This window comes from Dermacentor albipictus, chromosome 5 (genome assembly GCF_038994185.2).
Source record: "Dermacentor albipictus isolate Rhodes 1998 colony chromosome 5, USDA_Dalb.pri_finalv2, whole genome shotgun sequence".
NCBI classification, from domain to species: Eukaryota; Metazoa; Arthropoda; class Arachnida; order Ixodida; family Ixodidae; genus Dermacentor; species Dermacentor albipictus.
The window spans coordinates 75,796,607-75,823,676 of record NC_091825.1 but is presented as its reverse complement, the minus strand read 5'-3'; the positions used below and the strand labels follow the sequence as shown (position 1 = coordinate 75,823,676).

At 44.7% G+C, this 27,070-nt stretch overlaps 1 protein-coding gene across 1 annotated transcript in view; it reads left to right on the top strand.

The window, feature by feature from the left end:
- LOC135899751 (glutamate receptor ionotropic, kainate 2-like) overlaps positions 1–27,070 on the top strand; it is a 166,695-nt gene that overhangs the window by 114,394 nt on the left and 25,231 nt on the right. Inside the window, exons 3-6 of the mRNA XM_065429082.2 lie at positions 16,582–16,845; positions 20,778–20,962; positions 21,666–21,719; positions 26,619–26,795. Of these exons, the coding sequence (XP_065285154.1) occupies positions 16,582–16,845; positions 20,778–20,962; positions 21,666–21,719; positions 26,619–26,795 (680 nt within the window). The remainder of the gene's footprint in view (positions 1–16,581; positions 16,846–20,777; positions 20,963–21,665; positions 21,720–26,618; positions 26,796–27,070) is intronic.

Here is a 27,070-nt window from a genome sequence, read left to right as displayed (position 1 = left end):
AGGAAAGGCCTACATCTGAATCTCCCTTGAAGGGGTAAAGTTAGGCATTTCCTTCCAGTCCTGGTGAAGACAAAAATAATGGAAATAGGTTTGAATCCAAGGTTGTACGATCCGCTGTAAGCTCTGCCTATCAGTCAAATATTCGCCAGTAATATATAAGGGTTGTTCTTTAGATCTTAAAGAATGCTGAAAAACGGCCTGCGGCAGAGAGCGTAATTTCAGTCCTTGCGCAAAATTACTCGACGCGGTGGGCATTACCCACTCGAGAAGTCGAAATGCACAATTGACTAAACAGAAATTCACTAAATAAATTTATAAAGAGCTGCTTTACTGAACTTATTCAAATCTATGAATTATAGCCCGTGAGTTTGAAACGTATGCAAGGTGTCCCAGCTAACGCTAGCCGAGCATTAAAGATAAAATATAGAATGTGCGACGACGCAACCGATAGTGTTCTGTCACCAATGAAGTACCTCACCTGGAGGATTCTTTAAAGATAATTGAACTATTGGTAATAAAACAATAATAATTACGAAAACTCATTAAATTACTAATTGAGGGCGCGAATGTTCACAGAAAAGTATTGATGGTGTTTATGAACGCCAGATTCAGATGTTTTTCGTGTGCTATGTTATGCAAAATTATTCTCTCCCTGTTTTAAAGACTGCGCGCCAAATATGAATGTAGCCGCCTGATTACGAGTCCGCGCGCCGCGAAAACAGCGGTCCCAGGCGTCACTCGTAAGCATTCACTCTGCTGAAGGCCTGGCTCGGCGGCCACGTGAAAGCGGTGAGGCATCGGTGCAGGCGTTGGTCACCGCCAACTCCAAGCTGCCTTGACGGCGTGAAACGCAAAGCCAATTCAGCGCGTATCGGCAATGTGGACGACAAAGTCATTGAGCAAATTTATATTCTTCTGATTAACGCGTCGGGCCGCTGTTGTCGTGGCGGCCCGATGCGTAATAATGCGACTATTTTCATATTTCGCGCATATTCTTAATAACGCGCAAAAAATAACTGCGCGAGACATAGCACACTAAAATTAACGGAATCGGGCGTTTTAAAACACAACGATTACTTTTTCATCAAAATTCGTGCCTTACATTCAGTAATTAGGAAGTTCATTAATTATTCTAATCTAATCATCGATAGTTTCATTATGAAGAAATCACTCTTGTTGTGGTGCGTCACTGCTGACAGAATATGATTGATCTCATCCTCGTATATAATATACTTCATTTTCAAGAGCTTGGCTGATGTTAGCTGGGACATCCGGTATGTACGAAATAGAGCGACTAAGGTACGCACTACTCTGCGTACCATACGCTACTTTTCCACATCATCCCCTTACCGGTTCAGACATTTGTCCCATCACAGCACTAAACTTGAGGTGCCCGAGATAGAATTCGTCCGGCCTGCAGTGGAACCACCGTCGTACGGCTGTATTGGCTTTATCACGACCTTTTGTAAACACACAAAACCGCCACCAGACATTTCTTAAAGCGAGACACCTTTCGCCATTGGCGGGCCGGATATCCCTGTGGATTTCGATCGACGTGCGTCACTTGATCCACGGAAAACGAATCGCATTTCGTCGCCCGTACGCCGTGGACGTTTGAAGCACGACCCGCATCTTCAACAACTGAGAACAGCGCCGGGCTGCGGAGCTACGACAGATAAAGCCGGGCCAGGCCAAGAAAGGTGGACCGCTATTATTTGGCAAAAAATGGCATTATTTGGCAAAAGAAAAGGGGGAAAAGACTTTCTGATTCGCCCCCGTATATATGAACGCGAAAATGTGCCCATGCAATGCTCTCTCAACCACAAGAACAATTACGATTTCCTCTCATTTCCATGAGCAGCGAGGATATAATACACTGTTTGCTTATCTAAATTGAAATTTCGAAAGCAGCGTGGTGTCGATAGGTGCTATTGTGTCGATTATTATCACGTTCGGCTTAATGTAGCATTCGCTATAGATCCCCATATAAAGGCCAGCAGTTCATTCAGCAGTCCAAGCATCCGCACCTGCAGATTTCACGAGGGGTTTGTCTAATAAATGTGGACGATCAAAATCGCAGGAGCGGTGTTGCGTTCAATTTTAGGTGAAGAAAATATAGTTGACGAAAGAATGAACTCAACTTTTAAAGGAACCTTAAAAACAAATGTTTATGTACCAGCAAACGTGCAGCAGCGTGTGCATACAACCATGCAATAAGCACGTGCAACAGTGCAAATTCTTACGCCTATGTATGCAGAAGAATAAAGGTCGCAATTAGAAAAGATTATTGTCTGTGCGCTGGGCAGTGTAGTTACAGCTTCGCTTTTCATTATACGCAGGGGCGAATGTCAAAATGAGCAACGCTTGCAAGCGGCTGCGCTATATGAAATAAAAACCACGATACGTTGCCTTTCAACCCTTTTTATTGGTATTCCTTCAGACGCAGAAGTAAACTTATACATATAAAAGAGTGATACTATCTACGAAACAGACCTTTAATGACAGCACATATGTGCTAGGGAGCGTATACATTATGAAACAGATCTTCAAAAGCAAAAAAAACGAAGAATGTTGGGCATCAAAGGTACTAGATGCCGTTGTTCGTTTGTATGAATGAAATTTTACTGCCTGTCTTGAATAACGCTTCTGACCGCGGGCATCGCGGACGGTATGTCTCCTACGGTGTACGGTTAAACAGTTTTATGACAAAAGATGAAACTTGTGTTTGCGAAGGCAAAATACCAGTGGTGTCTATGAGAAGAGGCCTTATACTAACAATGATCGTCTCGAGGGATAGTTCAATTGGTGCAGCCGGATACCTCTAGCGAAAGCATTCAAAGTTGTAGGGGTCGGGGACAGACTTCGGCATGAAACACTTGGGAGGTTTATTTCACATTATATACAGAGAGCGTCAATTAACACTTGTACAGTCATTACGGGCCGGCCGCAACTCGGACGCTGCGGCTTGTCACAAGAAGTTCGAAAGAGATGAATCAGAGAATGCTCCAGGAATGCTCTTTGCTGATCCCGGTCTCTCATGTATGCCCTTCGATGTCTGGAAGACGCGTAATGTCCGGCCAATGGTAGGCGCCAATGCAATGGTGTCATACTCGGCGAAGAGAGTCGCCGCTTGGTCCCCCTGCGGTCTTGCCTTGCTGACTTACGCGCCGTCACAAGAGCCAGGTGCGGCGACGGCGGACCAAGGTGGGCAGAATTGGTCTTGCCTCGCTGGCTTCAAACGCCTTGGTACAATGGGCGTATGGGGGCTACGCTGCCGGTCCTTCCCGGTACATCACAGCCATCCTGCTTCGGGACCCACTTTCCTTGCAACAGTGCCGGGCTATCCCCTCGCTTTCTGGACGAGTCAAGCATTGAATAGCTCCACCGGCTGTGGGGCCTGCCATCTTGTTTGCACGTGTCGTGCCTCAGGAATGTGGCACCGGTGCTCCTGCATTCCTTACTTAGCAGTGGTGCGATTCGATGTGGTCTGGGGAACTCGAAGGGGGCTCAGAAAAAGGTGCCGTATCTAACAGCTCGTCCTCGCCCCGGAAGTTATGAATGGCCGGTGAACTCAATTCGCTGGCCATGAGAAACGCTGAAAGAACCTGCAGGGTACTGGTGTCGAGCCTCGATTGACGAACTTCGGGATCCTGGGCCCTGGAGAACAGACGTCAAACAGACAAAACTACACAGCGCTGCACCACGTGCAAGCGCAGGCTCTTCACCCCTGACTCGCCAGGCTATTACTGAGTCAAAATGAACCCTGATCTTTTATTTCCCCAATTTTGACAAAGCAGTTGCAACCACCCTTGCAAACCGCTATCCATTTCTCCCCGAATGCCGACAAGACCAGAGTACAATTGTTGCTGCAAAACAAAGGATCGTTGTCGCTGCAAACAACAAATGAAAACAGCCGAACATACCTTAGGTGCCTTATCTACACAACAGCATGTTTCCAACCCTAACTCAGTGGCGTACTTATCTCACGTACTGGTGCCACTGAACAGTCTGGTCAACTTCACAAGCACGTAATCACAAGCGCGCTAGCCTTGTGGTCACTATTCAGAACGCGTACTTGCGTCGTAGGCCAACTTTTCATTACGCTTACTCACGTGTCTTTCTCTAGTCAATACAGTGCACGTAACTTACGCGAGCAATTAAACTTGCGGGGCTTACGCACTCCGCAGAACCCTGAAAATAATGCGTCTGCTAATAACTCGTTCTACGCACGCTCACTAAAGAAGTCAGAATACGGCTGCCCTCAACACACACCAGCAACACAGTCATAAATGTGCCGCTTTCCGTCCACACAGGACACGCGCTAAAGAAACTAAGAACGCTTCTCGGTGCAAATCATGCACTTACTGAAAACCTGCGCGGTTAACCTTAGAAAATAAAAAAACATAAAAAGTTAACTAAAACACACACGCGTTACCATAGGCCTCTCAACGAAAACCTTTACACTCTGGTTACTTACACACACAAAAAAGCCTATCTACTTAAAAACGCGTCTTTCAAATCTCGAGCTTCTTGAACGAAAACACAAACAAAGCTCAAACCTTACACATTGAAAGAAATCCTAGTCTCAAATCGCGAAAACTTTCCGATGCTCAAAAATAAAACAAAATAACATGTTTCACTTCTACGGAAGTTTCCTTCGCCTCCCGTTTCAAATGTTTACGACTGACTCATACTTTGAGCCGTACTCGAGGCGGTCGCGGTCCGAAAGCTACTCTGGCTACCGAGGAACAACAAAAGGGCTGACTCACTATCAGCTCCCCCAAGACGTTACAGTCTCCCGCCAATTTGCGTCCTCGCGCCTCTCTTTCCTCACAAACTCGATTGACCGCGTCGCTACTCGCCACCTGGTCTCGTCTTGCCACCTTGCGCTTCTTTGTACTGCACGCTGAGCTTCGAAAAGAACTACGGAACGACGAAGAGTTTAACAGCCCCGTGCCCTTTCTCCGCGTCCGTGCAGAACATGCTTCACGGTCTCCTTTGACCTGTGGCTCAATCGTTTAGGATGCGTCAACATCGTCAGTGACGACCGCACCTTTCTTCTCCTCGCGCCCTGCCCATTTGGGTCTCTCGCCATCTTTGGCGGCGCTACATTAGTCACCGCATTCCTATCTTTAAGGCACTTTCTTCTGCGGCGTTTTCTCTTGGAATTCCCTTTCACGTCGCCTTCTGGCGCCTCGTGCTGGCCGCTACACATCTCATCGGCCCGGGTAGGTCTTTTACCCGCACAGTCTGATAGATTATCATTTAAATGAACACTCTCTCTGCCTCGACTGGCGGACAGCTCAACCGACTCTGGCACACTGCAGGAGGCCTTACTCGAGTTATGCAACTCGCACTCTTGCGAAATGCCCTCTACTGCATTGCCCAGCTCACGCTGTGCATCGGCACACAGGACGTCGGTATCGATCGCTGTCTCACGCGCACAGTCCGAATGATTAATAACTGAATCATCCCTATCTAGGCTATCTAGACTGGCGGAGAGCTGCACTGATCCCTGAACAATTCAGTTGTTCTCTTGTGAACTACGGAGCTCGCCATCCCGAGAACAACTCTCAAATGCATCGTCCAGTTCGCACATCAGTTCGGCACGCCTATCAGACTCGACATGGGTGCTCGTGTCTGTCGGGTCAACATTACCCTTTTCTTCGCTAGCAACTTCGCTAACATTACAAGCGACGCACACACACGGCAACTGTGCGAATTTGTTCGCAGCTGGCCTAGCTGCCTCTACAGTCACCTGTTGGCACAGCACCTCGTCCCTCTACCTGCGGGATTTAACAGCCTCTGTTGCCACTAAGGCATCGTTAGCAGCAAGCCTTTTCCGTTTTCTTATGAATGTGCAGCCAATCTCACAGGCACTGCTTTTCTCGTCGGCTTTTGGTGAAAATGCGCTAGATACTTCCTCATTCTCTTGCTTTGCACTACCTACAGAATTTTCAGACAGCCGTTGTCTCTGTGCCTTTAACTCATCAAGATATTGTAGCTCTTTTATCAATGCTGCCTTCTCTCTCGTGCTTTTGCTCACGCTCACGCTTACGTTCCTGATAGTCACGTTCGCGTTCATTCTCACCTTCTTGACGCTCACGTTGACGTTCTTGACGCTCACACCTAAGAGTAAGTTCTTGAAGCTCACGCTCCCGTTCATTCTCGCGTTCTTCACGCTTACGCTCAGTCTAACGTTCCCGACTCTCTCTCTCACGTTCACGACGCTCACGCTCCCGCGGTTCTTGTATTGCCTCCCAAGCAAGCTCAATGCCTTCATCATCATTGCCACTATCTTGAATCGCCTTTATGATAGCTGGCGTTTTCATCTGTTCGTCCGCCTCAACTCCCAAATCGTCGCACACCAACAACAAGTCTAACCTCGTCAACCTTCTAAGATCCATGGCAGCTGCCCCGACTGGTGGTTAGAACTGTTTTCCTTAATTAATTTGTGCAAACACATAACGTAACAAATTCCCGATTCCCAGAACTATCAAAATGAACACACAACATTCGAGTCTGGCGAATCAAAAGGAAAAAAAACCACGTGCTCACTTACGGTTACCTTTACCTTTACAGGAAGCAATTCGACGTCTGCTTCACCTGCGGAAGGGTCGGGCACCGCTCTGATGTGTGTCCAACACCTGACTTTGTTCAGTGCAGAGGTTGTGGAACTCGCAACCCAGGAGATGAACATGTGTGTGTACCTAGGTGTAAATTTTGTGACGGCGATCACGCTACCGGTGACAAATTTTGTAAGAAAAGATTTCAAGTCCCTTACGTCGTACGACTCCGTCGAAGAGAGCGCAACAGGACTCGGTCGTCAACAAGAACGCAGTCGGAGGCGCATCAGCTGGCGCCCAACCATCGCCCCGAGGACAGGGAGCACTCGCGCTCCAGAAGTCGCACCAGATTCAGGCATCGTTCGCTATCCAGGGAGAGAAGGCGCTCCAAGTCAAGGGACGCGCAGGTGCACTTCGTGCAAAGAGACTCAATCCCTGGCGAGAAGACGACGCCAGGAACCACCTGGGCTGACAAAGTCAAAGGTATGGCGAGGGTTGCTGGGGGCGCCTCGGCGGCTATGGGTGATGACAATGATGCCAGAATAGAGCAATTAATTAAAGAAGTAGCCTCTTTAAGGAAAGCTAATGAAGAATTGACCAGGCAGGTAGTAGAGCTTCGTAAAAAAGAGCAGTCAAGCCCTGCTAGTGTAGAGATAGCTAGACCTGTGAGCAAAAGCAACGATCCAGGGGAATCCAGCTCCCCTGCCCCTAAAAAGAGAGCGGTGAGTTCCGAGGGTGATTCAGTCTTCTCAGCCCTCAGTGAAATAAAAGAGGCAATTAAAGCGTTAAGAGAGACAGTGGAAACGACCAACTTTAAAGTGGACAAATTGTGGAAATGGAGGCTAACGGCAGAGAAAAGACTTAGGAAAATGGAGGCGCGAGGGGATGACGACGATGAGTATCTGCCATCGGAGGCGGATAGTATAAAGTCCATTCCTGGATTGTCGGGGGCCACCACAAAGAGGAAAATAACAGGTAATAGAAAGGCATCCTCACCTAATAACAATGGACAGTAATCATCGATTTAACGTGTGGCAATGGAATTGTCGTGGGTTCCAACACAAAAAAGCAGCACTGCAACAGGTGATCAGGTCATCTGAGACCAGGCCAAAGGTAATTATGCTGCAGGAAACCTTAGCGGACAAAATTATGCTCACTGGGTACAAAGTTATATGTAGAGACAAAAGAATGGGGAGGGGGTTGGCGGCCCTCATTGACAAAAAGTTGCCGTACATTGAGCATGAGATTCACCTTAGACATTCCAGGTTTGAATTTATTCTAGTTGAGATTATACTTAAAAGAAACAGAGGTAAGACGCAAAGCATTTTCTGCTTGAATATTTACAGCAGTCCTAACGACATGAGACAAAGGTTTAGAGCACTCTTCAACAAGGTGCTTTCGGTTGCCAAAACCTCCCCTCTCATTATTGGAGGGGACTTTAATGCTCCCTATCATACATGGGGATACGCTTGGAACACAAAGAAGGGAGAGGAGCTATGGAGTCTTGCCATGGATCTGGGATTATGCTTGATTACTGATCCTGCGTATCCCACCCGTTGTGGCACTTCCACAAGCAGGGACTCCATGCCAGATCTTACTTTTGTGAACAATTCAAGAGGAGCCAATTGGGAAAATTCAAACTTGGATCTCGTAAGCGATCATTACATCATACACATAACCATACGCATACCGAGACAGGAAACAAGAATCTTCAAATTCACTGATTCGGATCACTTCAGAAAAATTAGGGCGAACGGAGGGACAGTGGGGCCTCCACATGCCGAGCAGGAGCCCCTTCAGACATGGGTCATCCAGCTCAGAGAGGACGTCAAGGAGGCCACTAAAGAAATCAGGACAGAGGAAAATATTGAAGCTATGGACAGCAGGCTGGCGCATCTGATTGAGGCCAAACAGGCTATATTACAGAGATGGAAAACGCAGAGACTTAACAGAAGGCTAAGAAAAAAATAGCGCAATTAAACAGAGAAATTGATGATCATTCGAAGACCCTCGTGAAGCAACAGTGGGATGAGATCTGTAATTCGGCTGATGGTAGACTCAAACATGGAGGTAGCTGGAACCTCCTCAAGCACTTGCTCAACGAGAATGAAACAAGGACAAGCAAGAGAACAGCTATAGCTAAGTTGGTTCATCAGGAAAGCCAAGATAAAACAGAGAAAGATATCATGGATAGTCTCGCAGCCAAATATCTCCCACTTAAACAACCAAACGAAGGAGAGGAGAGCCCCGAGTATACGGGAGGCATATGTGAAGAACTTGACCGGGACTTCACTGAGAGTGAAGTGAGGGCCGCTCTTCACAGTCTTAATGGTAGATCGGCGGCTGGACCTGACGGAATAACTAACAAGATGTTAAGAAATCTAGATGATGAATCAATCTATTATCTAGCTGAACACTTCAATGAATGTTGGAGAAAAGGGGTATACTCAGAGGAATGGAGGGTGGTCAATACTATCCTCATACCAAAGCCCGGCAAACAACTCACTCTAGACAACCTCCGTCCTATTTCCTTAACGTCATGTCTACGCAAAGCTATGGAACATGTCATCCTAAATCGACTCACGAAATACGTTGAGCAGAACGAGATCCTCCCATACAACTTGATCGGCTTTCGTCCAGGGCTGTCAACTCAGGATGCTATGCTGCTGATCAAACATCAACTTATACAGGCTAGCCCAGCGCATACGAAAGCTCTTTTGGGGTTGGATGTGGAAAAAGCTTTTGATCGTATAAAGCATAAGGCAATACTTGACGTTCTCTCGGAGATGGGTTTGGGTAAGAGACTTTTTAACATGATTAAGGACTTTCTTAGAAATAGAACTGCACAACTCATGCTGGGTGAGCTTACATCAGAAGCTAAGAATTTGGGAAATAGGGGCACTCCACAAGGGGCTGTGCTCTCACCCATGCTATTCAATTTAGCAATGTCCAAGGTTGCAAGAAATCTGGAGAAAATTGAGGGTATACGTTATGTGATATATGCCGATGACATAACCAAATGGAGTGCCAAGGGCAATATAGGACAGACAGAGAACAGATTACAGGAAAGTTTATACGTTGTAGAGAACACACTGAAAGCCATGGGGTTGAAATGCTCGGCAGCCAAATCAGAACTCTTAGTCATTAAACATTGCAGAAAAGGCCGTAAACCAAGAGGTTACATTCCGGAAGATGAGCCAAGAGTGTGTTTATATACTCATGAAGGATCCGCAATCAGGCTAGTTGAAAAAATGAAGGTTCTTGGGTATCACATAGACGCAAACAATACTAACTACAGAACAATACAACATATCTCGAATAAAACAGATGAGGTCATTAGGTTACTAAGGAGAATTACCAATAGACGCAGAGGCCTGGGAGAAGACAGCGCTTTGAGGATAATACATGCCTTTGCTCTCTGTCACTTCACTTATGTGGCTGGATTATTCAAATGGAAGCAGGCAGAACTTAACAAACTTACTGTGATGCTCAGGAAGCTCGTTAAAGTAGCCCTAGGTATACCCAGTAACGCTGCAACCGACAAACTAATGAGTCTAGGGGTGCACAATACAATGCAAGAAATTGCGGAGGCCCAACAGCTAGCGCAACACGAAAGATTGACAAAGTCACGAGCTGGCAGGAACATATTACAGGCAATAGGTGCAGAACTGAATACATCGAGGAGTCCAATAGAGGCTGAAGTAGAATTAATGACTGAAGTGAGGAGCAAGATCAGAACCAACCCTCTCCCCAGAAACATGCATCCAGAATATAATGTCGAAAGGAGAAAGGCAAGAGCTAAAGCACTCTTGAAGGAAATAGAGCAGCAGAACCAACTGGCAGCTATAGTTGATTCCGCCTGGGTGAACGGTAAATAAGCCTATACGGCCATTGTATCAAATTATCAAGGGAAGGTGCAAGACGCTCTCACAATTTTTACCAAGGACCCCACGGTGGCGGAACAAGCGGCAATTGCTCTAGCCATCAGGAGTAATAAGTGGGCGTTCATTTACAGTGATTCAAAAACCGCTGTAAAGTGTTTTGATAAAGGCTACGTAGCTGGAGTTGCAGCGAAACTTTTTGAAAACATTGTGATTATGACAACTGAAATCCGATGGTTTCCTGCGCATATGGGGAAAGTGGACGAGACTCGGGTAAACCTCAATGAGGTTGCTCATGACTTGGCACGAGGACTTGCTAACCGTGACAGTCACAACCGAGCCGTTCACCATCAAGCGAGGGAATCCAGAGATCATTTATTAACATACAATGATGTTACCAAACATTACTATTTAGGACGCAGACAATTCCCATTGCCACATTCAAAACTGAACAGGGCTCAGGCAGTCTCACTGCGCTTATTGCAAACGGGTACATATCCCACACCTTACACCATTAATAAAATATATCCAGAGAGGGAGATTAAGATGGAATGCAATGATTGTAATGGCATCATTGGAATCAGACATACCTGGCGGGGTGTCCCGCGACTCTCCCCAACCTCGTTGAAGAATGGACACAGTGGGAGAAAAGGATTCAAAGCCCATTGTTTCAGGACCAACTAAGGGCAGTCCAGAGGGCCCATGATGTCGCTGAAAGGCTTGGCCTGACAGTGCCAACGTGGGAGCGGCCCGCCTTGGCTTGAGCAGTCGAGCCTCCGGACCTCAGTACAATAAACGTTTTCACACACACACACACTTACGGTTGCAGCATCCTGCCATCTGGTTCATTGGTCCGCTGTTCCCGGTTCCTCAGGACTCCCTGGGTCGAAGGCTCGCTCTGCTTCGCTGCTCCCAGCTTCTTAGGACCTCTCTCGACGAAGGCTCTCTCTTCTTCGTTCTTCCCGGTTCCTTGCGACTCCCTTGGACGAAGGCTCTTTTTTCGCTGTTCCAGGTTCCTCAGGATCTCTCTCGACGAAGGTTGATCTGTAGCGCTGCCACCAGCTGATGCATTTGAGGGCAATCTCACCGCTGCCAACCAGTTGTAGGGGTCGAAGACGGACTTCGGTATGAAACACTTGGGAGGTTTATTTTACATTATATACAGAGAGCGTCAATTAACAGTTGTACAGTCATTACGGGCCGGCAGCAACTCGGACGCTGCGGCCCGTCACAAGAAGTTCGAGAGAGATGAATCAGAGAATGCTCCAGGAATGCACTTGGCTGATCCCGGTCTCTCTTTTATGCCCTTCGATGTCTGGAAGACGCGTAATGTCCGGCCAATGGTAGGCGCCCATGCAATGGTGTCATACTCGGCGAAGAGAGTCGCCGCTTGGTCCCCCTGCGGTCTTGCCTTGCTGACTTACGCGCCGTCACAAGAGCCAGGTGCGGCGACGGCGGACCAAGGTGGGCAGAATTGGTCTTGCCTCGCTGGCTTCAAACGCCTTGGTACAATGGGCGTATGGGGGCTACGCTGCCGGGCCTTCCCGGTACATCACAGCCATCCTGCTTCGGGACCCACTTTCCTTGCAATAGTGCCGGGCTATCCCCTCGCTTTCTGGAAGAGCCAAGCATTGAATAGCTCCACCGGCTGTGGGGCCCGCCAACTTGTTTGCACGTGTCGTGCCTCAGGAATGTGGCACCGGTGCTCCTGCATTCCTCGCTTAGCAGTGTTATGATTCGATGTGGTCTGGGGAACTCGAAGGGGGCTCAGAAAAAGGTCCCGTATCTAACAACGTAAGCAGACTCTGCTTCTTCATGGCGTTCTCCGTTCTCACTTGCCAGACCTGTTCCGCGCATCGCCACCGGTGTTTAATGCTACGCCATGAACAATGTCTACAAAAGTCGTTTTTTCATCATTAGAAACGTTTCTCAAGAGGAGTGGCTCGTTCTTTTTTTACGAACTAAATCAGTGGCACGGCAATTTTTTTCTTTATGCAATCCTTTCTGCATTTCTCCTTTTAGCACTCGCTTTCGGCACAACGGAAGTAATAACTTTGATCTCATCCTGGAGCGTGTTCACTGCAACATTAAAAGCAGCTTCTAGAAAAAAGCACTGAACCGGATGAAAGTGAAGAACACGCACGACCGGAGGCGGTACTATGAATGAAACGTTCAATATTCCATTGGACGCGTAATGCAGCAGAAAAGAGAAAAAAGATGCAGTGCTATTTCTCACTGGTCCCTTCGAGAGGACATTCCTGAAGCTGACAGATTACTTTTTGCTAAGGAAGCCTCTTCCTGCTTTTCAGTTTACAAGATTGACGTTCCGCTGACACGTGGCAGCGCTCTCTCATCTACTTTTAGTTCCTGGCCGAGAAGTGCACCGCGTGTTTTCGTCCTAGCTGCCCATGTCAGATTTATCTGCTAGAAACGTACTTGCAGTAACGCTGTATTTTATGGATTGTGATTTTTCATGAGACTATAAATGTGGCAGCCGTGAAATATTTATATCCTTGCAGGATATTTTTCTTCCTTCGTTGTTTTTTTTTGTACGCGATGTAATTTATTCACAATACAGAAGATTCAGCTTTTGTTTGATTTTCTTTCTTTTTTTACCTAAAATAGGAAAAACAACACGGAAGATAGGCGCTGTGCGGCGCGTTCATTATATTTTTTCTACAAGTCCTAAATAACTTGCAGTACTTACACTACGTCAGTACTGTAAGAATGTACGCTTCTTCAAACCTCATTCACTGTTAACACCGCTTTAGTAAGAATGTGCTCATAATAGCTTAAATTTGGCATTTGCTTACCCGATTAATTTATTTAAGCTACTCTCAAGGTAACAAAATATTACAGAACGCATTTTCTACGCAGCAATGTATCTTGTAAACTTTTCTAAACAATGATAAAGTCGTAGTTTCGTCCGAAAGCCATTTCATCGGTAGCGATCGCAAATCATTGGATAATCACAAGAAGTAAGCTACTCATAGTTTCACAGGCCGTATGAATTGCAGTAAACTTTCCCTTGCTAAAGAAAGAGGAATGGTGTCGCACGCGCTGAAGAGAAACATCAAGAGGATTTGCTCGACGACTACGAGCCCTCACTGTCATAGAGCTGGTGTAGTAGGAGTATCGGCAGCGGGTCGCATGCGTGCTTGTTCCAAAGTGACGTGTCATGCTGCTGCTGCTGACTTCATCGTTGCAACTGCTCCGCGTCCCCACAACTCTGATTAGGCTACCTCGCACACCAGGAACGTGAGAAGAGAGCGCACCTGAAGCCACCAGGCATCTCGAGTGCTCATCCTCTAGTGCTTGCCTCTCCCTCTTTCACCCTCATCAGAAGACATCTGAAAGAGAGAGAGAGAGAGTGCGCAGGCCGCGATTACGCTGAGCAGGATGGACAGCCACCGGATGGCTGAAGGAAGGGAAGGCATGCCCTCCTCTTCTAGCTAGACCTCAGAGCATCGACGGCCTCTACCACGTGACCTCCAACATTGAGTGCCCAGGTAGACGTCCCGAACGCCACGTGACCTCCGGGATCTGGCGGTGCGTGCTGTCTCCTAGCGAGCTGATCATGAATGAGCGAATTCGTGACTAACTATGCCAAGCATGAAGCAGTCCTTCTTTTCAGCGCGCCCTCGCACCTTGCCCTCCCAGTCGCCACGTGGTCCGCTCACTGTTCTGAGGCTTGGATTTTATTCGGGACCACACGACGGTGGCGACGGCGATCACGACGACGAAAATGCGCCAGCAATGTTCGCATATTTTCTAACCCACTTAAATATTTCGCTTGACGACAATGAGAGTTACTTAAAGACACAATGTAAAACAATGTAAACATAATTTGAAAACATAGGACAAGCTTAAGAATGAAAGAAAAATCCTTTTAATGAGCAAACGCGCTTTGTGCCATGTGCAAAAAAAGATTCTTTATTTATAAAGGTAATAGTTTCGTAAGTATATTTCGGTATGCAAGGCAGCTGTGTGACGCGGGAAGGTTATTTCCCTAGTTGGATCTAAATTGGAGATATGAAATGAAAATGAAGTCGTCCTGAAGTGTGAAACACTGATGACATGAACGCAAGGTGTACAATGCACTATGCAAGAAGAATTACTTCTTTCCGCGAGTGGTGGTCAGAAAAACCTCTGACAAAGCTTTCAACGACATGTTTTACCGTGATTCTACAATTATATTTTTTACCTTTAGATTTATTACATTACGGCCTCATTTGATTGTCTTTGTAGCAGCGCTGGTAATAATTAGGCAGTATGATCCTAACATCTAGAATTGTTCAAAGCGATTTCAAGTAATTAGAATAAATTTGCTTGCCGTGGACCCTTACTGAAGCATCGCACTAACGTATAAATGTGTTTACGGGCTGTAAGTGATCTACAACAGTTTCGGCCTCATCTACCTGAGCCGGTAGTTAGCGGTTTAAGGGAATGTTACATATAAATATTCTAAAACAGATTCAATAGCGTGTCAACAATGAGCTACAAGTAAGCGTTGAGATAAATTTGTCTTTCGCGGATGTCTACAGGAAAGATCTCGGCCATTCGGTTTTACGAGATTTAAACAAATCTTGAAGTACTCTCTCACGGAATACTTGTACAATACATTGAAAACCGCTAGCAGTGCATACATGTGTATACCAAAGTTCTCTAGTGAGTAGTACACATTGTCACATTGTAGTTATGGTGAAGAACACAGTAGACAATTGTTACTAACCTAACTCTGCATTGGGCGAACATCTGCCCACCAAAACAAGTAACACTAAGGCACAAGGATAGAGACGAGCAATGTCGGCGATCGTCGAGAATGGGACCTGCGGGTCAAGCGCACCGGCTTTTATACATGACTCGTCGAAGATTCCAGTGAATTTGCTAGCGCCCGCATGTCCTCCAGAAAATGCTGCACCATTCGAGTACCGCGCATACATTCAGATTACACAAGCTTCGGTTGCAAGAGACACAGGAAATAGAACCTATGATAACATTCCAGTAAGTTTCAACTCATGCAGGCGCGTTTTGCGCTAAACCTTAATTTAGTTTGTTTCGAATATAATGCAGCCCGCATGAAACAGATAGATAGGTACGCGGGTCAATAGACCTCTGTGTGCCCAAAAACTAAACCTCCTTTGTACACCTGCATTCCATGAGCTCTATGTGCGTTCTTTCGTACGCCTGGCCGACAGCGTCCCCGAACTTCGAGTTCCTTGAATCTAAAACGTCCTGTTATTTATTGTGCGCCATACGAACACAATAGCGAATATAGATGTTGGCGACTGCGCTTCTATCATTGAGTATTTCGCACGAGAAAAGGAGCTTTTTTGAGACTGAAGAGCATTTGTGTGTATATCAACCGCGCTGCGGTAAAACGAATGAACTATAGTCAACCATACCCACAATATTCCAAGAAAACACCACCTGATTTTCTTAACTAAGGTGTTAATGATGCAAACCAGAGGACCTCACTCGCGGTAGCATTGATCTTCTCTCAGCTAGTTTCGTACAGTGTAGAGTATGAACATTTCCTTTAAATCTCGGAATAGTGCGCAGTGCAGAATAAAACGTTTCGCTAGAATACAAAAGGCGAAAATTTGCATGCAATCTCGTAACAGTAAAGTAGCTTAAGGATCAGTGTTCTGTTGATGGTTAACTGCAGACAATAACATCTAATTTTTTAACAGCATAAGCGTGTTGCGTATGACTATTGCATTCAAATGACACTTTGTTATTGTGCTATTACTGTGTTTTTCCTTGAGAACAAATGAAAGAAAAATCAGAATAGAAGCCACCGTAAATACAAGTTATAATTATTTTAAGTTTGTTCGTACGCAAGAACTTCCATTGATAGTATTACTGCAATTTATATTTGCATGTAGACTGAAAAAAAAGAAACCGCAAATAACAGAATTATTACCCAGACACTTTCATTCCTTTTTGAAGTTTAAACGTGTGGACGTTCAGTGAATGTGGAGACAGATGGTGGTTAAGGCGAGCATGAAAATCAAAGGACTGCTGTGGAAAACGTCCCTCTGTATTTCTTGATGCTTGGTTACCATGGTTTTAAGGATTGCTCACTGTAAATATGTACCCTATACTGTCTCTTATTTGGTTTCTACGAACAGTGTGCAGACTCCTTGAACAGGGTGTTCTAGCAGTGCTGGGACCTCGGCAGCCAGACGCGGCATCGCTGGTCGGCAGCGCTTGCACGGGACACCGAGTCCCGCACGTCTACTTGTCCCAAGAAGGTGGCGCTCACGCAGGCGTCTATGCGGGTTCGGCATCTCTTAACCTTGCACCTTCTCCCCACGAACTGGACCAAGCTCTCAGGGATCTGGTGGAAGCTCAGCGATGGAAGGGCTTCACGATTGTGTACGAAAAACCCGAAGGTGAGTGCGGCGAAGCAAGCGTTTATTGTCTCCTTCAGCCCTAGGTGACATTGAGATAAGAACCGTTGGAATCTACTCTGCTTTCTAATACTCTTTCAAACAGTACTGTGTGTTGAGGTGCCAATGATCTCATTTGGAAATTTAGTTTATTATATTTATTTCTCATTATAAAATTCTATCAGTGTGAATATGTGTAGAAAATTTGTGTTGTTGTCGAAGAGAAGGAACTGTTCATGTAACCACTCCTCCATGGGTCGTGTGAGCATGTGGTAAGCTGAAATAGAAAAAAAAATTAAGGGAAGGAATAGTTAACCAGTTCCAATAAGCTCTGCCTATATTGCATTTTGTTTCTCTACGTGTAATTTTGAAGACACCACTCACGTGTTTGCACTTGATCCACGGGAGTGATAATTTTTCTGCCAGCGTCACCGTGCTGACGAAATTCCTCTTAATTTGCAGCTATCCGGAAATAGGTATCTAGCACGTGAAACAAAAATAATTCCGAATTTTCCTGGGTACATTGCAGGAGCGACAACGAAAAGTCTACTGCAGCATTTCTTTAGAAAATGTGGAAATACCTGTGGACGTATACTGACTGTGCCGCAGAATATTGATCAAGAAAGCAACGTACTATCACTCGAGTACCATAACCACTTGTCATATAAACAGTACCACGTTATCTTCCGTACCTACTCGCAGATTTAACTTGCTTCTAATGACTTCTTGCTCAAGAATTAGTAGGGCAGTGTACTTGGTGACTGATGTATGTGTGGGTAGCAAGTAAGGGCAAGAATTCATGCCACGCTTGATAACGTCATTCCTGCGCGTGGTTATCGTGCCATGGAGCCCACATTAAAATTAACGCATATTTATTTAAGGTAAGGAGGAGCCCAATTTTGAAGTTCGTCAATTTCATTACCAATCTTTGAGCAAATATAGCTATTTATCGTGTGTTACCAAATTAACTCTTTCTCTCTGGCGTCAGATTGTTCTTGTGTGCCCCTGGATTTGACGACATTTTCACTTCGGCGAAATAACCTGTAGGGCAACCTTCTATCGGTTCATTTAGCGAACACTAGGTATTCGCACCTTAAGAACAAAATCTGTGGCTTTCAGGGTTGCGTTACAAGAGCGTAGTTGAAAGACCTTCGAGAAAGTACCCCACTTTTTGAGCGAGAGATAAGCTACAAAAAAAACGCACAAAACGAACTTTTAAGTAGAGCTACTGTGAATATATCGCTGATATTCTTTTCGAACGCCTTCGGTGATTTCATCGATAGCTCTGTCGCGTTATAACCTGAAGTCATTTTAATCTGAGCTCATTTCGATTCTACTTGCGCAACTCCTAAAACATGCACTGAAGCTTACCCGCAATATTGTTTTGCCATGCAATATTGACCGGCAATATTGTTATTGCCTAGCCAAGCTCTGTCCATGGCCATACGGGTTGCGAGAAGTGCATGCATTGCTACGTTCTAGCACGTCGGTGCCCAGACAGGTCTGAAGCTGGACACATGTGTTTGTAAATGAGCGGTGAAATTGCTGACACAAAATCGTAGCATGTGTCACTGCAAACTGTGTCGACCGCTCGCTAGGCTGTGTGTTATGGCGCTGATGTTCTCATGCGAAGAAGCAGCATTGGTTGCCCATAAGAGCCAAGAGAGTTAGAAATTTACGCAACGACACAAAATTTTTCTTTTAGGCAAGGAAATTCATTGTCACTGGCAGCTTCGAGGGTCGCCGTAGCGATCAATGTTTAGCCAGCTTCTATTCCTTTCGGAGCGGGGTCACTCTCTAGCTATCTAAAAAAAAAAAGATAACAAGTGTTGTTCAGCATACATGCATCTTTAGTGTGTACACATCAATCTGCCACAATAATTTGCAACGGTTTTCTGACGTCGCATGAGAGAAAGAAAAGTAAGCGGGTCCCGAAAACATTTTCACCGATCGTGGACGGCTAATGCTGACAAAGGGTTGCAATCAGAAAGAAATGCTTTTCTTCTATTTGGCCTAATCATCCTTAATCAGTATGTACGCGTTATGTTCAGATGGGATGTTTTCGAGGTTTGGTGACGTCTCATGGTAGACAGGAGAAAAGAGCGTGGTTCGAAAAATGTTTGACGAATCGCGGTGAGCTAACGTAGGTAACAGAATTACAAACAGATTGGAAAAGTCTCACGATATAGCGTGCGTGCAATATAATCTACATTTTCCACATACAAGATATTCGCTGTTCCCACTCTCAATTACAACTTGTAAGCCTTCGTGAGCAACCATAGTAAATTCGTAAAGCAACTACGACACTCTCAACCACCTACTGCATAAGGACCGTCGTAATCAGCAGCAGCCTATTTGACGTTCACTCTAGAACCAAAGTCTCTCCCATTCATCTCCAAATACCCACAAGCTGCGTCAGCTAGCACCGTAGTATGTATGAAAAGTTTCCAATTTATCAAACCGCGTTATCTTCCACTGTCCTCGGCTGCTTTTTGCTATCTCAGAAACTCAGTTTTTTGCTCTACTGGACCATAATTACCTTATCGAGGCCATGAATGACTCGCTGGACTCATTTGCTTTTAATCTCAACTAAAGCATTCCCTTTACAAAAGCCCTCTCTTTTACCCGCACCGTCATAGTCCGAACTAACGTAACACGGACCAATTTCTACGTCATAACTCGTTGCGCCGTCCTAAACTACGCGAGTTTCTTTGTTGTCCTGCAAATTTCTTTCCAACGTAAACAGGGTATTCTGCTACACCAAACAGATTTTTGAAAATTTAAAACATGTATAAGTTCCTATAGGCAATACCGACGTACTTTGCGGCTGGTGACATGTGCTTTGAATGCACACACACACACACACAAACACACACACACACACAAACACAAACACACACACACACGCACACACGCACACACACATGCACGCACACACACACACGCATGCATACGCGCACACACACACATACACACACATACACACACACACGCATGCACGCACACGCACACACACACACACACACACACACACACACACACACACACGCACGCACGCATACAAAAGAATCAGTTTTTTTACTTAGTGCCCTGTTGACAGTCACTTAAATGAAAAATCTGGAGGCAGTGACATTTTATTGAACGCTATTTTTTTTTAAGTAGTAAAAATCGTTTCTTATTCGATATATTGAACACGATATATTGAATTTCAAAGATTAACTGCGGCAATATGGAAAGCGAGCGCGGCCTGCTCCTCCGTCTGATGGAAACGCCCCGTATATATGTGTGCGACGATGTTTCAATAATGCCATCTCGCTGCAAATACAGGCACTGAATCTGCCGCACATAGGACACATGCAAACCGCGCGGCATCGGTACCTGCCACCTCCCGTTTCATGGGGTATCTCCTTCTGACTCGATAGTGGGGCGGCCCTTTCTGTGCTCCCGGTACGTTCGATTCCGTTATTTCTGGATTTATTGTTAACGTTTGATTATTATTATCTCGAATTATGGGCGAGTTTCCAGTTTACAAAAAAAGGGGGAAGCTACGACAAAATGTGACTGCTCCCAAATTTGCAATTTGAGAAACTGCTCCCAAGGCACTGATAGAAAAAGTTAATCGTTGCTTTTCGTATACTTAGTCTTGTGACACTTGCGTTATGAGCGCCAACGTATGCAGTCATTTTCAAACTACTGTGCATAACCGCCACGTTCTCTGCTCGTACAGCTTTTTATAAAAATATGTATATGGTATAAAAATATCCTGTATGTTCCATTGGTAGAACGCATTGATCGTACCCTTTTCAAGGATTCCGGTAAGCTGCTGGTTCTGGCAGGGACGGGGCTGCTTTTTACTTTCTTACAGTCCATTTACCTAAGACATGCCAACTCAATCGCACATTCCGGATTTCTTTTTTCGTTTGTCAAATTCTCAGCGCTGGTCCGGCTGCGTGGTCTCCTACACATGCCGCAGCCTGGCGGTCTTCCACTTCCGGTGTCGCTGCGGCTACTTCCGGAGAAAACGGATCCCCGGATTGTCCTGCGGGAGATAGCTAAGGCCGGGGAGAGCAACATCCTTCTAGACGTGGCTACGCACAGGCTTGGCGATCTGTTAAGACATGTAGGGGGAAACTTTTTATGTTTTTTACAGAAACTAATTGGTGTGAGATTAAACGCACCGGGCATTTACAAATGAAATGACTCAATTTCGGCAAAGCATCAGGGTAGAAGCCAGAAGGTTAAGACTGAAACGTTTTAAGGTGAGGTTTACATTGACTGGCAAAATAAAAGTGTAATTTTTCTAAATTTACAGTTGTGAAGAACACTCCCTCCTCCAAAGAAAACGTTTTCTTCTGTCGGGCCCTGTTATGTCTCTTCTTTATATAATTTTTGCACGCATCATATTAGCTAGGGCTGTAGTTCGCACTCGCTTTCTGTAACGTACCGCAACTACACAAATTCGTAAAGATGGAGCATGTATATATTCGTAATTATAATTTCTTCGCAATGATTTGCTTATGCTTCTTTAGGGAAACTGCACGTAGAGTAAAATATACGTACTCTATTTTTTTCACTTTAGTGCGTGTATTTCTTTTTGATTTCCGTATTAACATTGAGGTTGGAAATTCTCCTTATAATTACGTGCATTAAGTCCCACGTATTTATGAGCAAAGTTTGAGTGTGGCTTATAATGGTATACTTCGAACCAATTGCGCGCACAATTTAGAACAATATTCCTGGTGGACTTACAAATCTGTTTTCTTTTATTATGTTTCTTGAAAACAGGAATTTTGAGTATTAACGATGCGCTAACCTACTTTCAGGCCCAAAGAATTGGAATCGTCAACGAGTACCACAACTTCATTGTCACTACACTGGTAAGCTCGAACGCCTGTGCCTTGGTTGGGATGGTGTCGACCTCCGTGTTAAGCACTTCTAGATGTGTTTGCATCTATAAACGTTTCGCCTTTCAGCAGCGACACATTTTAAACGCATGTTTCATCATTTGGTTTTCAAGCACCAAGTCCTTCCTTTGAAAAAATACAGCTGTCCGCCTTTGAGTGGCCTAGAAGATTTCCTTCAAGTTACAGTTCGAGAGTAGATCCTCAGAGAATTTCATATTTTCTATTCTAATGTAACTGGCGAGTTTCGTTCTACACGCAGGCATTCCTATTGCAAGACATCGTGTTTTCTCTCTCAACGGAGTATCCACACTGGCTGCAGCGATGCAAGTTTCTGACTACGCTCGTTGCCCACCACAGCCCTTCTTATTTGCCTCAAATGATCTCCGTAGATGCTCGCTTCTGCTAGAGGGGCGTCTAGTGTTGGCGATCTACACTCTAAAAAACGTTGACCCCCTTTGGAGATTATCTTGTCCCCAAACAATAATCGTCATCTGCCTTGCTTGCGTTTTCTCTCTTGAAAACTTGACGCTCGCTACTTTCCTGTCGAGAATGCTGTGTCAAGCTGATAACACGCAAGCCGTTCGTGACTAGGAAGTAGGATGCTCACAGCTTTAAAGAAACTAAATGCGGGCAAGAGAGGTGACGATTACTGTTTGGGGAAAAACACAACCCGAAAGGTGTAAACTTTCTTTACAGTGTGTGATTTCGCTCTTTCTACCGGCTCTGCGTCGTGACAGCTGGAAATAAGCATTCACATTAGCCTTCACTATGCCTTATCTCATGCTGAAGACGAAAATGTATTGACGATGATTTGTCGACATCATTGAGATCGGCCGCGGGTTTACGCACTGTTAGGCCTAACACGCTTCCGAGAGTCATGAAACTGCTTGTGCTTAGCATATGGTGCCACACCATTTAATGCTGCAGAATGGAAAGCTATTTATTTATTTATTTATTTATTTTACTACAAAGGGGCCGTTAGGACAATAAACAGGGGAGGGAGTATGACGCCTTACGATGATTTCTGCTGGCGATGTCGACATATTACATTGGTCTTACAGCACGTTTGCAATTTCTTCACGGGCGTCAGGCCGTAAAACGACTGTATTTATTTTTACCATAAAACTTTCTTGGTTGTCTCTTACAGCAGGGCGGCAAATACATACATACATACATACATACATACACACACACACATATACATACATACATACATACATACATACATACATACATACATACATACATACATACATACATACATACATACATACATACATACATACAAAAATAAACACCTGGGGCTATTCTGCATGTGCCTATCTAGTAGACATGTGCATTTCGTCTGCTGCTGAAGTGCTGATTGGCTGGGGGCGCGAGCTTCTCATGACGCATACCCCGCCCAGCCAATCAGAACTCCAGCAGCAGACGAAATAGACATGTCCACTAGGTGGACATTTGCAGAGTACCCCCCGCCCTCCCTTTCTCAAGTGTCCGTTTGGGTGTTATTACACCTCCGCAATCCCAAGCAGTACCGTTTAGCAGGCTCGCACATATCCTCTTTGACAACTTTTATACTTCATATATATTTGTTTGGGCGCGGCAGCCGCAAACTGAAATTCCATTTAAAAACGAACCTACGCAACTTAAGAAGGGCATTCAATTAGGCGTACATAACTCCGGTGCCACCGTTCCTAATCACTTAATTATTTAGGCAATCCGAACAAGTCATAACATTCGGTCGTCATGATAAATCCCAAGGTATTAACCAAAAATGATAGCGGTACAAAGACGCAAGAACAACCTGAGCACTCGACACTGCGTAACTAAATAGATTGGTCCAGCTTAAGAATGGTACGAGGATTTCTAAAGCAGTCAGAAAAAAAAGCATTTTTTAGTTTAAATTATAATTCGGCACAAAAGGCGGATGCTCATTCGTGCTCCCTCTCCGACATGTTCACAGGCTCTCTACTCATTCACGCTAACGTGAATGAGTAGAACTCGCACTTCTCCATATACTCGCTCGTGCTCATAATACCTTCCGTTAGCACTCACCAGCGCCCACTCACGCTCATACTCGCTTCCACTCCCACTCACCGGCACTCACATACACACGTCCACTTACACCCGTCACGTTCGTATGGTCATGTGACTTAAAACCACGGTCGGTGACTGTGGTACTAACGAGAACCGCTCCTCACTCCTGCTCCCTACGCACACTCGTTTATACTGACGCCCACTGATGCCTTTATTCACTCACTGACGCTCTATGCCAAGCCTGTGTAGTGATTTCAAAGCAAGCATGAGTCAGAGGAGAGGGCTGTTCGTGAGTGAGTTTGCCCGCCGGTTGTTTATTTATTGTTTGATGTACTTGTTTATTTTTCTTAATGATCACCAAGAACAGTTTTAAGCCTTAATCGTGGTGCACTTGCGTTACACAAAGAACATGAAACCGAATAACAAAACAGAATGTCTCAAACAGTGGTACAAAGTGCAACGAAAAATTGAATTATTCACAGACACAAGTCAGATAATGAGCAAGTAGTGGAACTCAATATATCAAAATCACCACGCAAGTCATTAAGTTGTTTTACAAGACGTGTTATAGCGTTAGAGGTACAAGAGCAATTCACGCAGAAAATGCCAGGAATACGGAGGTTAGGGCAAGACACGCAGAACGTCACAGCTGACAATAACCACGGACAAGGGAAGTGGTTATGAATCAGTTTATACAAAAATAAGTAATCACGGTAATTCCGCTTTATTTCTAGAGGTCTAATATTAAACATGCGCAGTACACGCCCCTAGGCATATACAACACGGCGTCCGAGAAATCGATAGTACAGGATATTTATTTATTTGTAAAATACCTTACAAGGCCCCTGTATGGGGAATGAGAAAGGGGGGCATACAATCAAGTGCATACTATAACAGTAGTAACAATCAAGTACATACGATAACAGTAGTAACAATCAAGTACATACAATAACAATAAAAAAACATTAGCTACATAAAGCTGCATATGAGTACAATAAAAAGCAACTCTAAGTTTGTTACAAATGTATAACAGTGCAAGAAAAAGGTAGAAAAAGTAACACAGGACAGTGAGCGTGATGTTAATGGTTAATAAGGGTTAAGCGAGTTCAGTGCGTGCTTGAATTTTTCGCGATCAGTTTCCGCAACTATGTTGTCGGGAAGGTTGTTCCAGAGCCGGATGGCACGTGGGATTGCCGACCAGTTAAAAGCCTCTGTTTTGCCATAGATGCGCGTGAAGCTATTATGATTGTATAATCTGTGCGATGTGTGCGATGACGTTTCTAGGTGTAGGTAATGTTTGTTTGTGTGGTGGGCGTATTTATGAAATAATGACAAAAGGGCTATGTCGCGACGATTACTTAGAAGCTGAATAGAAAGGTGAATCTCTACTTGAGTTACGCTAAAACGGTAGTCATAATTCCGGGAAATGAAACGTGCGGCTATATTTTGTATTGATTCCAACATGTTAATTTCGGTGGGAAGACCAGAGTGGAGCGGCGAACTCAAGTCGAGGGCGAACAAACGTTTGAAATGCCAGTTTGCGGATAAGTGGAAGTGAGTTCCGAAGGTTACGTCGCAGGTAACCCAGTGACCGAGAAGCACAGGCACATATGGTGGTAATGTGAGAATTCCAGGAGAGGTTTGTTGATACGAATAAAACGTCGCTGAACACATTCAATTTTCGGAACACTGGTCAAATTAATACAGTTCCATAAAGTTTAAGAGTATCTGAATACCATTTGCCCAATCAACTGCACAATTCGCATATCTTTAGAGCCAATTTACTGCGACAGAATATGATTGCAGTCAGTGCAGTGTAAACAGCACACTGAAATATTGTAGCATTCGGCCGTAGGTGTTCGCAATATCATTGATATAACTGCTAGAAAAGGACACCAGAAGCGACTTTTGATGTTCACCATATCTAAATGGCACACATTCACTCTATGTGTTAACTGAAAGACTACGTGTGAACAGTTAGGAAAGTTATTGCAAAAATAGTATCAATAGGGAAGTCGGAGTCTAATATTCTCTAATTTGTGCAAAGTGACGTTATGTTATGCAATTTCAAAAGTGATTGTCGAATCATTGAAAACTCCACGCACAGTATTATTTTGTTCGCGTTAAACTGGTTTCCCAATTTGTTATATGCATTCACGTGATATGTAGAAATTTATTGCTGCGCAGTCAAAGTTTTTGAATAATGTTTTCATTCACTGACTCAAAGTTTCTGAGTAATCCAACTATGTTTCTGTCCTCTATGATGTCTCCTATTAGATATATATTATTTTGAGTAGACGTAGCAGGCTTGACAAATGAGTGGAAAAATGATGTCCCGCCACATTGTCGTGCATTACTGTTGCGCATGTCCAAGGTATAAGCACTTATATGCTAATGACGAATACAGGACCATGTGAGCATCGAGGCTACATTTTCCTCACGAGTAAAATTATGTTAGATAATATGCCTCCCGTTTAATTTGAAGTGTATGTACTTGGCACGTGATCCCTGGTAAACCACTAAATTTGCGCACTTAGATGGAGTGGCAAAGCTTTCCCGGGAAGAACTCGACGCATCCCGACAGATTTAGCCGTGCCTATATGTAAAAAAAAAAAACGTGGACGAAATAGTGCCACCAATTTGTGAGCGAGCCGTCAATCAAGTATTCCGTATAAGCAGGACTTTAGCGAACAATTCCGAGTAGTATGTCTGAAAAAGAGATTTAAAAAAGCTTCCTTCGTTGACGATCTGAAGAGAGAAAAAAAAAACATGAAAATGATTTTCCGCTGGTTTTCCATTTGCAACTCTATGAGTGATGGTGATGGAACTGCGCAGGACTTGCACACCGTGGACCTTTCCGATCTGCAGAACTCGGGAACCAATTTGACCGGTTTCCTGCTTCTGAAACGAGAGCTCTGGGAGCAGGACATCGGTGCTGTACGCGAGAAGTACACTCAAACTGGCGTGTACCCATTGTTTCTCGCGCATCGAGCCTTCTGGAAGCAATTAAGGGTGAGTTCTTAAAGCCGCCTATATTGTCTTAAATAGGGCTTGCTGAATCGTTGGCACATTCAAAAGGTAAAAATTAAAGGTTCCACCTTTGCTGATAGTATTAAGTATTATGCATATAGTGGTATCACTCGCTTTTTCTTTTACATTCCTGTTTGTGGAATCAATATATATATATATATATATATATATATATATATATATATATATATATATATATATATATGAGAAAACTGAGAAATTTAGGGTATGGGCGTACGTCGGCGATAACAAAAATT